Source organism: Pyrus communis, chromosome 6, assembly GCF_041283825.1.
Source record: "Pyrus communis isolate YQ-2024b chromosome 6, ASM4128382v1, whole genome shotgun sequence".
NCBI lineage: Eukaryota > Viridiplantae > Streptophyta > Magnoliopsida > Rosales > Rosaceae > Pyrus > Pyrus communis.
Genome location: NC_142570.1, coordinates 320,994 through 335,114, shown reverse-complemented (window position 1 = coordinate 335,114; position 14,121 = coordinate 320,994). Strand labels below are relative to the sequence as shown.

Below are 14,121 nucleotides of genomic sequence, written 5' to 3'. Positions count from 1 at the left end.
TGGTTTAGAAGATTGGCCTGAGTCTGATAAGAGAGTTGGCAAACTGGCGAGCCTATGTTTTATGGGCTTCTCACCAACAACACTCAGCCCATTATGAACATATAACAATGCCCAAACTCCTAAAGCTGAAGTGGGCTTTTAACATGAATTTTCGGAAGCGTGAAAACAACATGAATCTCTGATTCTCTTGGGAGAAGGCCATTTTGGGAATCATACATAATACCACTAATGCCTCTCCCTTCCTTTTTTTTTTTTTTTTTTTTTTTTTTTCTTCCAATAATGCCTCTCCCTTCTTACAACTTATAAAAATTACAATTTATTAAATAAGGGCAAATTATGTTTAAAAAACCCACTTATGGTGAGTTACAAACCTTTTTTAAAATTATTTAAAATCATAAACTGTAAATTAAGCGTTTTTTTCCAAATAAAATTAAAACATCTAGATTAAACTAAAAGTTAAAATACAAAAAAATTAAATGGAGAGAGTGAGGAGAAAGCAAGGAAATGGAAAAGGGCATTTTATTTGTCTTTATAAAATGTGAATGGGTTTGCGGGGCACGTGTCAATTGTCTGTTGCAGCTCAAACTTGATCCCAACTAACCAAGAAAATATAAATTAAAGAGTCGGAAATCTTGCCCAACGATCCTCCATTACAGCACATACTTGAAACCTACAAACTTGTGGTTGCAAAATTTCCATTTCTTTATCTACTTTTGTTTTTGGCCTAAATTCTATTGGGTGGGTTCCACTATTCTCCTTCCGGAGAATGGCCTAAATTTTAATCAGTTTAATAACGTCATATTTTGTCATTTTTAAATGAGAGGTTTATGTTTAATTTTGGTAACAAATAAATTTGAACTAAACTATTCTAACTAGTTCATCGTTAAATTTAACCAAATCCCACTATATAATGTCAATAATATCGAATGTATTAAAAATCCCATAGTTGCTGGTATGTTGCTATCCATGGAGAGATGAACAGGACTAGGGTGAGTAAAAGTAAGAGAGATAGGTGGCGGGGCTCAGGATCGTATTGATTTTTTGTTTGTTATGTGTAGGGTTGTAATTAAGGGTATGTGTGAAAAAATAAAATTTGTGTTTTTGCGAAATAATTTCTTTAGTTTGACATATAAATGGAGTCCACACAGCACGAGATGAATTTAAAAGAAAAAAGATGAAAAGCAAATAAAAAAGATAGTTAGCATTTCTCTAGATTGAAACTTATTAAGGTGTATTTTAGTGTGTAAAATTGTTCAGATAATATTAATAAAAAAAGGGGGAATTGGATCCTCTCCAAGGCAAAGCCTTGGGATCCTTCTAACCGAACAACATGGGGCATTGGATTTTAATCTAACGGCTATAAGATCAAAATCCAACGGTCCATGTTATTCGGTCAGAAGGACCCCAAGGCTTTGCCTTGGAAAATATCCAATTCCAAAAAAGGGAAACCAAGTTATTGGATAAATTGTTCGGATAATATCCTCTTGGCCGAATATATATATATATATATATATATATATATATATATATAGATATATAGATATTCAAAGAATAGAAATCATTAGTTTTTTGTGGTCAATATATGAATATGGTTGTTTTGGCTGGACGAATAGAAAGAGAGTGACGGTCACAATGGTGGGCCCAGCGGGGCCTGCGAGCGTGGCGTTTAAATAAGGAAGACACGAAATAAAGAGCAGCTGATGTGTCAAAAAGCGCAGATAATGGTGGAGTGGGGACCACCCAGTCCCTCTCGCTCCCACCTCCCCACATTTTCAGTAGACTTACCCAAAAAATCACATTCACATGATATTTAGATATATGTTTGATATATATTAATTGGGAAACACCCGTGACATTATATTTATTTTTATATATTTTGTTTTTTGATACACGTTTTTTTAATAATCTGAATTATTTATCTTTTATAAAATCATTCATAGATTATTTTTTTTTAAATTAGACAAATTCAAAACTACTAAAACATTTATTTGTAAGGAAAAAAAAAAGGACACATACAATTCCATAAAGAAATTATAAACTCTTAATTCAATGGTCAATTTTAGTAATTTTGGGTTGATATGATTTTTGAGAAAAAAATATAGAAAAATAAACGATTGGATCGTGTAAATACCTTACAAAGTGAATTATATTGTTAAAAATTAGATAAAAAAAAATATATGGCAGGGATTTGCCATATATATTATGTGTCGAATCTTTATCATATGATCACGATCTGAGGTTGAAGGGACACCACTTGCACTTTGCACTGAGAAGTGAAGGGGACTTGGCTTTTTGTCTCTCCTTGTTTCTCGTGGCTGAGATATTTTCTTCATTTTATCATTCAATTATCACCCTTTCTATTCAACTCTTGTTCTTCTTTTTTTCTCAATTATTTGGGATGATATTATTTTGTTCCACTTATTATAACTAGTTAGTTCTAAATTTTTATATTTTAATATAAATATATCGTTATATGATTTTATTTTAATATTTCACAAATATAATAAACTATCTTTTAAATAAATATGCAAATATTAATTTAAAATGTCAATAGCAGATACTAAAAGTAATAGAAAAACATGAGATTTGGAGGAGTCTAATGTTGGAAATAAATGAAAATATCTAATTGGTGATAAAAGACTCAGTCTTGCAGTAATTATCCAAATCTCGGTTGGAGTATTGGGAAGATTAAATATCTTCCACAAAAATATCAAGAAAATACAAAAAAATTGGGGATTTTTGGAGTTTTCTTAATATGGGAGAAAAGCCGAAAAGGTGGGAGACAGGTTACAACTCACCAGAAAGTGCCGGGTGTCTGAGGGTCCCCTGCGTCCTCAGCCACAAGATTTCTCCCACCCGACCTTTTATATTTTCTTAGAAATTAAATTAAAATTAAAATTCTCCAGTCTGACTCTCACGTGGCGGATCCTGCTTTTACTTTCTTCCTCCATATAACTCTCAATTTCCTTGTGCGCTTCTTCTCTACTCTCACATTTCTTCCTCTCTTTACATCCTCCTTCCTCTTCTTCTCTGGATTTGGATTTGGGTTTCTGTATTCTTTTGTTTTTTTTCCGGCTATCCGACGCCGGAATCTGTTTGTTTGTTTCTCGGGAAAGTCCGAGGGGAGTTTATTTTCCCTTCTTCTCTCCCAGTTACAAAACTGTCGAGAAAAAGTTTATTTTCAATATTTCAAATACCATTTGAGGTAAGCTTCTGATTGATCTGCTTTATTTTCCCATAAAAATCTTTTCTTTTCTTTTTTTGAAAAAAAAAATTGATAAAGTTTGATTTTTTGTTCTTATTTGACCTTTTTGTTCATAAATAAAGTATTTATTTATTATTTAGATTCAGCGGAATATCCAATCGATGAAATTCTGTGTTTTTGATTTGTTGTGAATCAATTTTGCAGATTAAGGTTTTGTTCGGTAACGGTTTGGAGTAAACGTGTCGGACTTGTTCTGTTTGATTTGAGCAGCAATGGCAGTTGAGGTATGCAAAAGCAATTTGTCTTACTATGTTTCAATTTTCTGTCTTTTTAATCCATTGTTTTGGTCGGAATCTGATGATGGCATGTCAGTGAATACTTTCTTAGAACAATATGTTCCAAAAGTTGAGGAATTTGACTGTCGGTTCGATGCGTACTTAGATAGATGTCTCAGATCAAGATGGGGTTTTGAGGCAGTGGTTAAATTAAGTTTATGATTAATTGATGAATATGTTTCCTCATCTGTTTCTGTGGATTGATTATGTTTCTGTTAACTAGATCAAGCAATTTACCTGATTACTTACTCCGTATTGGATTAATATTGCGATGCGGCCCGTTTTGATGTTTTCGAACTCGTGCAGAATTATTTTGTTGTGTGTTTTCGAACCGAATTGTGTACTAATGATGAACGCTTTTTCGCTTGTTATTTTTACTATGCTGGAATCAAAAGTATCAACTCGACTTTGTGTTTGGACATAGGATAAGATTGAAGCCACAGGGTCCAACGCCTCCGTTGTGGTTGGAAATTGCAGTTCAAATGGTGATGCGCAATCTAATGCGGAGATTTGTTCATTTGGCAGTGACCATGCACCCAAGGTCACCTTCTTTTCATTGCCCTCGTCACGGAGGGGTCTCCTTTTGCCTCAAATTTATGTACCTGCTTAAATTTTCGCTCAACGGTTCTTTGTTTTCTTTCCTCAGGTTAGGAAACCGTATACGATTACAAAACAAAGAGCAAAATGGACAGAGGAGGAGCATCAGAAGTTCCTTGAAGCCTTGAAATTGTACGGCCGAGGTTGGCGTCAAATAGAAGGTATAAGCTCAGTGCCTTATAACTTTGTCTAGATTCTAGAGTAACTTCCTTTCACACCATCTGACGATGAAGTAAAACTCATCTTTATGCAGAACATGTAGGCACCAAAACTGCAGTTCAAATTCGAAGTCATGCTCAAAAGTTCTTCTCTAAGGTTTAATGCCTATTCGACTTTAGTACCAATTTCCTTTTGTAGTATGTACAGGATGCTGAAGTTTCTTGAGTTATATATTCAAGACCCCTATTAAATCGTCATTTGGCCGTATTTTTTATTAGCATGTATCCTTCACTGTATTGATATGGTTTTTCTTGCTTCCAGGTTTCTAAGGAGTCATGTGGACCTAGCGAAGGCTCCATCAGGCCTATTGAGATTCCTCCTCCCAGGCCTAAGCGGAAGCCTGTTCATCCTTATCCACGAAAATCAGTGGATTGTCTCAATGGAACACCAGAAAGGTCACCATCCCCACAATTTTCGGCTCAAGGGAAAGACCAACAATCTCCTTCTTCAGTATTATCTGCACAGGGTTCAGATGTACTGGGGTCTGCAGCTTTGGACCAGCATAACAGATCTTCAACCCCGACTTCATGTACCACTGACATGCGCTCAACGGGCCCATCCCATTTTGAAAAGGAGAATGATTATTTGGCGTTCAGCTCATCTGCTGAAGTGCAAGGGTCCTCGCCATCAGTCCAGTTATCTGCTGACTCAGTCTTGGAAAATTTTCCGTCCGTGGTATGATGAACTCTTTTTTTTATTCCGATTAGATTCCTGTACTCTGTTTTGGTTGGGTTCTGATATGATGTGGATTTCCAGAATTACAGATCAGGTTCCAATCACACTGTGAGTACTGAAGAAGATGCTGGCCATTCAGGAGCTTCTGCGAGCATTAAGCTCTTTGGAAGGACAGTTTTGGTACCAGACTCGGAGAAACAATCTCCAACTGGTGCCGAGGATTCTAAGACACCGACATCAAAGGTGGAACAAGACAATTGTGAGAGGGACAATGATAAGCTTGTTCAAACACCAAGATCAGATGCGATAGATACGAGTTTGACACTTGGTGGGATTGTTGGTAATTTGGATCCATCGGCATGTGGTGCTACAACTGATTGGGAACACCAAAAACATAGCCCTAATCCTGAAGCTCCTCTGCCATGGTGGGCTATGTATCATGGTCTACCGTACTTCCACATCAGATCATGTAACCAAAACTCAGCTCAAATACAAATACGTGTAGATTCTTGTGCGGACGAAACAATTAAACAGACGGAAAGATCATTTGGTAGTGCAGTGGAAAGTTTAGGAGAGAAGCACATAGAGTCTGTGAGTTCATTACGCGAAGAAACTCGTTCGGCCCCCTGCAGTTCACGGAAGGGGTTTGTGCCGTACAAAAGATGTTTAGCAGACCTAAGTAAGAACTCATCTGTCATAGTTTCCGAAGACATGAGGGACAGGCAACGGGCTCGCATCTGCTCGTAGTTTTGCATTTTAGATGTTCTGTTTTCAAGTTTTTAGCAATACCCGCTTTGATTGAAAGTTTACAATTTGATACGTTCCTGTCCGATGATGCTGCATTTATGCAACAAGCAATAATAGTAACTTCCTTTCTGGATGTATTCTTTATACGAGATTATTAGGCTTCAATTGGATACGTATTCGTTTCCTTGACAATTTTCTTGGTCGCATCGCCAGTACGTAATCATTTCAAATCTTTCTTGCCTTGACAAAAAGGAGACTGAAAATCGCTACCCTTTAACGCATCGTCACATTTGCAGACAAAGAGAGCACAAGTTTGGATCTTTAATTGAATCCAGAGCACACACATGAGAATTCTAACGAAGCGAACGCATCGATGACTTTTATGTTAAACAACAATCATAGGCTACGGCCGACACTTCAATACCGTCTTGGGTTTTGTTTGGGGTTTTGACGGAGCTCTGATCTCGGCTTTGCAACTTCAACAAATATTACCCTGCCATCCAAAAACTGAAAAAACAAAACAAGCAGCAAAGAAAATCTCAATATCTGTTACGTCATTGTGGCCGAGCCAATATAAGCAAAGCTACCAAAGATATTGGAAACGAGTGCTGGTGTGCGCAGCAATCATTAGAAACGAGAAAAAAAAGTTCAAGGTTCAAAAGGCCATCAGTTCACTATATATATCTTCTCAAGTCACATAGGACACAAACTCCATCAAACAACTAACTCAATGTTTCATCAAGCTCAAAAACAATTGACTCTCTAGACCCTAGAACAGGTATAAAAGACTATAGTCATTGACCTACACGTCAATAAGTGAAGATTTCCAATTGAAAGCATGTCCACCTAGTTGTGGTTTCCCTTCTAATGGCAACACGTCTGAGAGCAGTCATGGACTATGAAACTATGCACTACTTCACCAAACCAACATACTTTAAGGCTACCTAGCATGCACATCCTTGAGGGGATTTGATTTATGAGGTTAATGCATGTTTCTGACAATAATGAGTCACAATCGGGGCAGCACAGCTGAAAATGATGGCATAACGTTAGAGCAGAGTATGACTATGCCTACACTTCTCGTGATAACATATGTTTCACGTTTATGCTAAAGTTTACGCACCACCATTGGTTTAGATGATAATTACAAGGTGATAGAAACCTTTTCACGTTGCCATCAAAGGTACCCGTAACACATAGGGGTCCCTGATACAAGCAGGCCAAAATCCCAAGTCTCCAAGATCTCTCTTGTGCAATAAGATTATATCTAATTACTACGAAACTCTGTTCTCCTATGACACTCTCCTTGATATATTGTTGCTTCACTTGTTGGCGAATGTTATCTTATACTAGTAAAGCCCGAAAGTCTGAGAGAGTATCTCAGCCTTGAAAACAGTTCAAACGCTCTTGTACTGCGGCTTTAGTGCATGTTTGGTATGAGACTCTCAAGCAGTGTAATTTCTTTCATAATTATTTATCTTCTTTTCGAAAAGGAAAAATGGAGCCTCCTGGGCAGCACGTACCTTTCCGTGCATTCCCTCGATAGCCTTTTGGGATTGCTCTTCAGTTTCATAGCGGAGAAAAGCAAAGCCTCTTGGCCTATTTGCAATTCTATCCATCACCAAATTGACTACAAATTGAAATGGAATTATTCGAAACCCAAAACAAAGTTAAAATCAACAGAAAAACAGCTGACAGAGGCTAATCGCAGCTCAACTAAGAAAAGAAACGTGCCCAAAATCTTTGATGCTCTCACCTTCTACAAGTTGTCCAAAATTTTGGAAAGCATTTCGTAAGCTCTCTTCAGTGGTACGAAACGAAAGCCCTGCATGACAATTGACAATTGACAAAGCATCCTTAATTTGGAGAAAGTAAGAGGACCCAAATGCATAAATTGTCCATCATTCAAGCCTCCAACAGAGACCGCCTCAAGTTTGGTGCTTTACAAATGCAAATTGAAAAAGTTTTCACCTTTCAATCATACAATTGCAATTCCATGTTATCAATCAATATATAAATATATATATATATATATATGAAGGGAAATTGGGAAAGAGAGAAAAGCTAACCACTGACGTAGAGCTTGGTGGAGGTGGAGGAAGAAGAAGAAGAAGAAGAAGAAGAAGAAGAAGGAGAAAGAGACGCCGATGGCGAGAAGGTGCGGTTTTTGTGTTTGGGAGAGGAGGATAGGGACTGCTTATTCCGCCAAGCACGGCAGGCAATTGAGGAGGTGAAAGTGATGGTGCAGCAGCCGCCGACCACCTGAGAAGATGTCTTCTGTTGTTTGAGTCTGTTGCTCGAACTGGAAGGCCATGGATTTGCAGGGCTCCTCAGGATAACAACGGTCGTTGCCATTTGCAGTCAGAGCCAGTCCACACTCTGCTTCCACAAGTCTATAAAGTTGTGGGGAGAGCGTTTTAGGTACGTCTGCCCTACTAGGGCATGGTGGGTGGGGCCAAACTTGATGATTTAGGGACCAAACTTGAATTAACTTTTTCTTTTAAAACCCGAAGTGAAACAATCACTAAACTCAGGGGGCAAATTTATAATTAACTTAAAAATGAAAAACAATTAGAAGTCACAGGAGGCAGAGCGGCGGGGCGGCAAAGCTGAGTTAGGCAGCAGTGGTCGCAGTAGGCGTCCGGCACGGCTGCGAACATGAATATGGTAATTAATACGAGACCGGCAGTGTTGTACCATTACCCTTGCCCGGACGGCGCGTTTGCTGCTTTGGCGGCGCACCTCTACTTCTCCGCCATCTCTGTCGAGCCCCTCTTCTTCCCCAACACCGTTTACAGCCCCATCACCCCCCAACACCTCCCTCTCGCCGATATCGACCACCTTTACCTCCTCGACTTCGTGGGCCCCCCTGGTTTCGTCCAGAAGATCTCCTCCGCGGTCCCGAACGTCGTGGTCTTGGACCATCACAAGACTGCCATTGGAACCCCCATAGGCGGAAACGTGGCCGGCGTCGTAGACATGAACAGGAGCGGCGCCACCATCGCTTTCGATTACTTCAGGGACAAAATTGACGCCGACAACAAGGCGGCGGTTGCTCGGTTTGACGCGGTGAGGAGGCTGTTCGAGTATATCGAGGATGGGGATCTATGGAGGTGGATGCTTCCAAATAGTAAAGCTTTCAGTAGTGGTTTCAAAGATTTGAACCTTGAATACGACGTCGGGTTGAACCCATCTTTGTTCCAACAGGTGATTTCAAATTTGCTTGCCTTATTAATTTATGGTGTTGAATTTACTGAAAAGTTGTGTGCTTTATTGATATTTGGTTTGAATGAGTAGCTGCTTTCTTTGGATTTGGAGTCTTTGATTAGTGAAGGAATGGCGAGCTTATCGGAAAAGCAGAAATTAATAGATGAAGCTCTCCGTTCGTCTTATGAAATTGCACTTTGCGGTGGAGCCTTTGGACATTGCCTGGTATTATTACTTATTAGCATACTTCGTTTCTGCATTCTATTGGACTGCTGCTGCTGCTCTGTGTGTGTGTGTCTGAACAACATAAGAAAGAAATAAAATTGATACGAAATGCATAATCTTATCTTTTCTGCTTGTAGGCTGTCACTGCAGATTCTATCTCCGAGTTGAGGAGTGAACTCGGACATCAATTAGCTACTAAAAGCCGTAGTCTAAGCTTAAGGTATGTAGCATTCTGTTTCTTTACTCATGGTCTTGAAATGACATTTATTGGAATTAGCGTTCAGGGCGCGCTTCATGTTGCTTCTCTTTCCATTACTGCAATGCGTCAAGATTAGAAGTCTTGGGCTTTTTTAGTTTGAATTCAGTTTTATCATTGGTTGCGGGCCTCATAGAGAACTAAGAGGAGAGACTACTCAATTGTTGAATCCCATCCTCCTGAAACTGCACGTTTCTTAGAATCGCAATCCATACCTTTCTATCCATTCTCTTTGAAGGGGTTGCAAATCATGTCTGATTGGGAGGACCAAGTGATTCGCTCAAAATTTGAACCTCGACTACTGACACAGTAATCTTTTCAAGATCTGGATTCATGATGATGATATTTTTGGTGAAGGAAGTGTATTGAGGAAGTAGTCTTGCAAACCGATTTGCAATTAAAAGAATTTTATGAAAGAATTGTAGAAAGAAAATGTGAAAGTTTTAAGGGAGAAACCATGTGATGTAAAAATAATCGCACTATATCCAAACTGATGTTAGGATTGAACACTGAAGCATGTTGAACCGTTGGGGCTATTTTTGCTCCTGTTTTACTCGGTAAAAAGTCTGGTTAGTATAGACCCATATTAGACTCCTTGAATGTACTATTCTGGCAATTCATTATTTCATCTTGTTTTTCTGTTTGAAATCGATGTGGATAAACTTTTAGTAGAAAAGGGTTATATCCTGTCATCTACATTTTTCAGAACTATATTCATGTTATTTTGTTTGTTTTCTGTGGAATCAGTTTTTTATGCCTGTTTATTGAGGTTGTTCTCTTCCAAGCATGGTTTTATTGAGCTCAACTCAAACTGTTCCACCCATCTGGAAATCCAATGCACATTCAGTAACTTGTTTGAGATGTATTTTAATCAGTGCCATTCTTCCATTTTACACTTTAGTTATGTTTTTTGTTTCTTTTAAATTCTTTGTAGGGGCATTGGTGCTGTTGTATACAGAGTGCCTGAGCTTGAAAATGACCAAATGCTAAAAATAAGCCTTAGGAGTGTGGACACCGAAGACACAACACTCATCTCACAGGTTGTTCTGTCATCACATGGATTTTCTTTCTGCCTGTTAAACATGGAATTAACTGGCACATATATGTAGTACTTTGGAAAAAGCTAAAACACGTTTTGCATTTTCTTCTCAGGAATTTGGAGGCGGTGGGCATCGAAATGCTAGTTCCTTCATGTTAGGCTCTGCAGAATTCAAGCAGTGGAAACTGTGAAGATTAATATGCCATTCAAGAGGTAAAACATCAAATTCGATTTGTTAAAAATGTGTATATATATATATATATATAGCTTTATTCCACAAGTAACACCCAAATCACCTCAGGAAAGAGTTTAATAACAAAATCTCTAGACTGGTCATCTGAGATATTGACTCACTAGAGAATCTGCCAACAAAACCAAACCAAACCAAACCGTCATAAAATGACTAAAGCCAATTAAAGATAATTAATCTACCAATTAATGAAGGTATGATGACAAGCCTTTGTCTAGTGTTCTTCATGAAATCGTGTATATATGTTGTATTTTATTGTTTGAAAGTTACATCCGTCCATACATGCATTTTCAGGTTATTTACCGCCAACACCAATATTCCGGTAACCATCCATATACTCATCTCCATTGATCAGTTAGTTTGTGAAGGCCACATGAGAGAGCTGATCTTCACCACTGACACCAGTGTTAGAAGAACACTGCATCCACGTATCATCTGTGATGAACTGCATCCACGAATCGTCTTTGTCATCTTCCTCCTGCGGGCATGAGATTGACGATGACGATGCCATCGGATTCTCCGGTGACAGGGTTTGATCACAGTGATCATTGTTTACACCTTGTGATCTTTCATGAATATTGTTTAGTGTTAAATGACTTGATTGGCCTTGCTGCTCTTCAATCTCCGAGCAAATGCCATTTTTCTTAAACACGCGACACAATGCAAAAGAATCCTGCATATAAATTCATACTAGTTAATTAATTTCTCTAGTCAAAGTGTAAAAGGAGTTGGAATAAAATATTATATAATTGATAACAATATGTGCGTATTAATTGTTTTGGACTTTGGAATAAAGTAAAAAGTCCCCGACACCTTCTTACACAAATGAAAGTGATCGATGTGGAGTTAGGCTGCTTTATAATTAGTGGTAGGCTGTGTTTAATAAAATCGATAAAAGTTGTCTCTAAGTTTGTTTACAGGAAACATTTTAGTTATTTGTGAAAAAATTTCTCCTTTTTTTTTTCTTTTAAAAATGGGATAACTGGTGGCAAGCACAGTTATCCATCACTTTTAAGATGAAAAATCTCCTCGTTAAATAAAGGGGTTGTTTGACAAAAAAATATATATAAAAGGATGATCATGTGGTCGTTCACGTGACAATTTAACAAGATATTAATAGATTTTTATGGAATGACTAAAGTGATTTACAGTGGACAAAATCATGAACCACTTCTACAATTGTGGAGTTATGCCAGATACCATTTTAGTTTGAAAGCCTTAGTTATATGATCAAACATAAGTAGAGTATAATAATCCTTAGTTCTTAATCAAGCTTGAGTTAATTAAGGGATATTAATTCATATCTGAATCTTGTGGAGGATTGTACTTTTGTCTGATTATAAAAAGGAAAAAGAGATTTAAGTGATCCAGTGCAAGCAACGAATATATGTCAGCTATGTGTTTATTTATTACAGTATTTATATATTTCGAAAGTATAATATCGTAAATTACATGCATGCAATTCCAAACTCATGCAAGTTTCACGTTGATAGTTTTACTTTTTATTATTATACACGATAGCTTATGGTCATTATGTTCTATAATTAATCCTTTAATTTATAATTGGAGTGTTAATTAAGTTTAGGAGAAAAGAGGTAGAAATTAAAATAAAAAAGTATGAGAAAAAAAAGGAAATGCTTTTCTCCCTGCCTCAAGCATCGAACTTCATGCTTTTTAGGTCAAATATATCCTACTGATTCGAAAAAAAGATTAATCTCTGAAACAATGGTCTTATGGTTTCCTTTCTGTGCGATTTTTGGTAAAGATAATATTTGAAGAAAATATAAAAAATAGACAGTGTGATTGTAATACAATGTGAAGTTATACTTCCTAACTAAAGCTCACAATAATTATTCTAATCATCTTTTCTTTTCTTTTTCTTTTTTTGTTTTTTCATCAGCTAATCAGTAACAGTGAGTTCCTTCCTGATCACCACATAATTAGTTCTAATCAATAAATTAGTGAGAGTGGTCATCTTATTTAGTTCTATTCAATAAAATAGTGAGAGTGATCATCTTGAATTTATAAGTCACACTGGCACTTAATATTGATTGAATCCCACTATACTCAACAATTTAATGATGAGAATCGTTTGGGACAAATAAAATGAGCTACAGATACGAAGAGAATAATCCTTAATCCTCCTAACTGACTAATTAACCTGTGGACATTATAAATATAATTGGATGTGCTATCCACACACCCCTAATTACTTCTCTCACACCCCTTATTTAATTATGTCATTTGATCGTTGTCAGTTCATTCAATTAGATGATCGAAAATTAAAAAGGTGTGTGAGAAGTAAAAAGGAGTGTGTAAATATCACACCCCAGTATAATAGTACATTTGTGTATTATTAATTAATTTAGTGATGGAGAACAAGGTACCTGAATTGCGGCAGATGAGGACGAGGTGTCGGGGTCGGAGGAGCAGTAGTAGTCCTTGTCGTCGAGGCGATACTCGTGCATGACCCAGTCAGTCCGAATGCCCTGAGGGGCTCGGCCTCTGTAGTAAACCAGCGTTTTCTTCATTCCGATCGCTCGATTCTGGCACGTCACTCTCCTGTCTTTTCCAGTCGACTTCCAATATCCTGCTCTCGTTGCTCTGTTTGTTCTGAAGCCATTAGGGTACTTTCGATCCCGCGGTCCAAAGAAGTACCACTCCGGGTCTCTACTTGGCAAAAACGATTTTTCTGCATTGATTGATGCACCAATCAAATATGTAATTGTATGCAACTATACATGTAAATATAGATGACATAATTTGCATTGTACGTATACTACATTAATAGCGCTCAAACGCTAACGAGTAAGTTAAGTATCATGAATGGTATACTGCTTGAATAATAATGATGTTGATTAGTAAGAGTACTCAAATGATGATCGATGAACGACCTGCTAATTCCCAAGGCTCGCATTTGTAGAGATCAACTTCAGGAATGATGTCGAGCTCAATCTCCTGGCCGTTGATTTTCCTTTTGAGGTAATAATTCACCAGCTCCTCGTCCGTCGGGTGGAACCTAAAACCGGGAGGCAATCCCACTGGCGCCATATAATTGATATGAACGCACGGCGCAAGCTAGCTAGTTTTTTTTTGTCACTGATTGTTTCCTTGCGACCGATCGATCGTCCTTCTCCTCCTCCTCCTCCTAGCTAGCTAGCTAATGATTTATGGCATCATGATCATGTTATATATAGAGGTATAAAAAGGACCGAAAGTCCCTTGTATTAAGGTCTTTCCTCACTCCGCATCAGGACCTCACTTTTCCTTTTCCAGATTCTCAGACAAAACCTTCTTCCTGTTGACACTTCTCTGCCTTACTGAATATTTTTAAATTTTGCTTATTATATTTCAATTTTGTTTATT

At 37.7% G+C, this 14,121-nt stretch overlaps 4 protein-coding genes across 4 annotated transcripts; 2 read left to right on the top strand and 2 right to left on the bottom strand.

The window, feature by feature from the left end:
- Positions 1 to 2,923: 2,923 nt before the first annotated feature.
- LOC137710920 (protein REVEILLE 7-like) lies at positions 2,924 to 5,922 on the top strand. Its single transcript, XM_068450083.2, has 7 exons — positions 2,924 to 3,205; positions 3,410 to 3,489; positions 3,965 to 4,081; positions 4,187 to 4,298; positions 4,391 to 4,452; positions 4,618 to 5,031; positions 5,113 to 5,922. The coding sequence occupies exons 2-7, from the start codon at positions 3,478 to 3,480 to the stop codon at positions 5,776 to 5,778; spliced, it is 1,383 nt and encodes a 460-aa protein (XP_068306184.1). The 5' UTR covers positions 2,924 to 3,205; positions 3,410 to 3,477; the 3' UTR covers positions 5,779 to 5,922.
- A 123-nt stretch (positions 5,923 to 6,045) lies between these two features.
- LOC137710922 (RNA-binding (RRM/RBD/RNP motifs) family protein) lies at positions 6,046 to 8,308 on the bottom strand. The gene is made up of 4 exons (XM_068450085.2): positions 7,848 to 8,308; positions 7,535 to 7,603; positions 7,302 to 7,408; positions 6,046 to 6,285 (listed from the first exon to the last, which is right to left on the bottom strand). The coding sequence occupies exons 1-4, from the start codon at positions 8,131 to 8,133 to the stop codon at positions 6,196 to 6,198; spliced, it is 552 nt and encodes a 183-aa protein (XP_068306186.1). The 5' UTR covers positions 8,134 to 8,308; the 3' UTR covers positions 6,046 to 6,195.
- Positions 8,309 to 8,436: 128 nt separating this feature from the next.
- Positions 8,437 to 11,514, top strand: LOC137710921 (DHHA1 domain protein). The gene is made up of 6 exons (XM_068450084.2): positions 8,437 to 8,985; positions 9,076 to 9,210; positions 9,348 to 9,430; positions 10,401 to 10,506; positions 10,619 to 10,718; positions 11,050 to 11,514. The coding sequence occupies exons 1-5, from the start codon at positions 8,437 to 8,439 to the stop codon at positions 10,694 to 10,696; spliced, it is 951 nt and encodes a 316-aa protein (XP_068306185.2). The 3' UTR covers positions 10,697 to 10,718; positions 11,050 to 11,514.
- LOC137710262 (NAC domain-containing protein 54-like) lies at positions 10,926 to 13,899 on the bottom strand. Its single transcript, XM_088695266.1, has 3 exons — positions 13,650 to 13,899; positions 13,143 to 13,447; positions 10,926 to 11,428 (listed from the first exon to the last, which is right to left on the bottom strand). Exons 1-3 carry the CDS (start codon positions 13,804 to 13,806, stop codon positions 11,111 to 11,113), a joined length of 780 nt encoding a protein of 259 aa, XP_088551392.1. The 5' UTR covers positions 13,807 to 13,899; the 3' UTR covers positions 10,926 to 11,110.
- Positions 13,900 to 14,121: the final 222 nt, after the last annotated feature.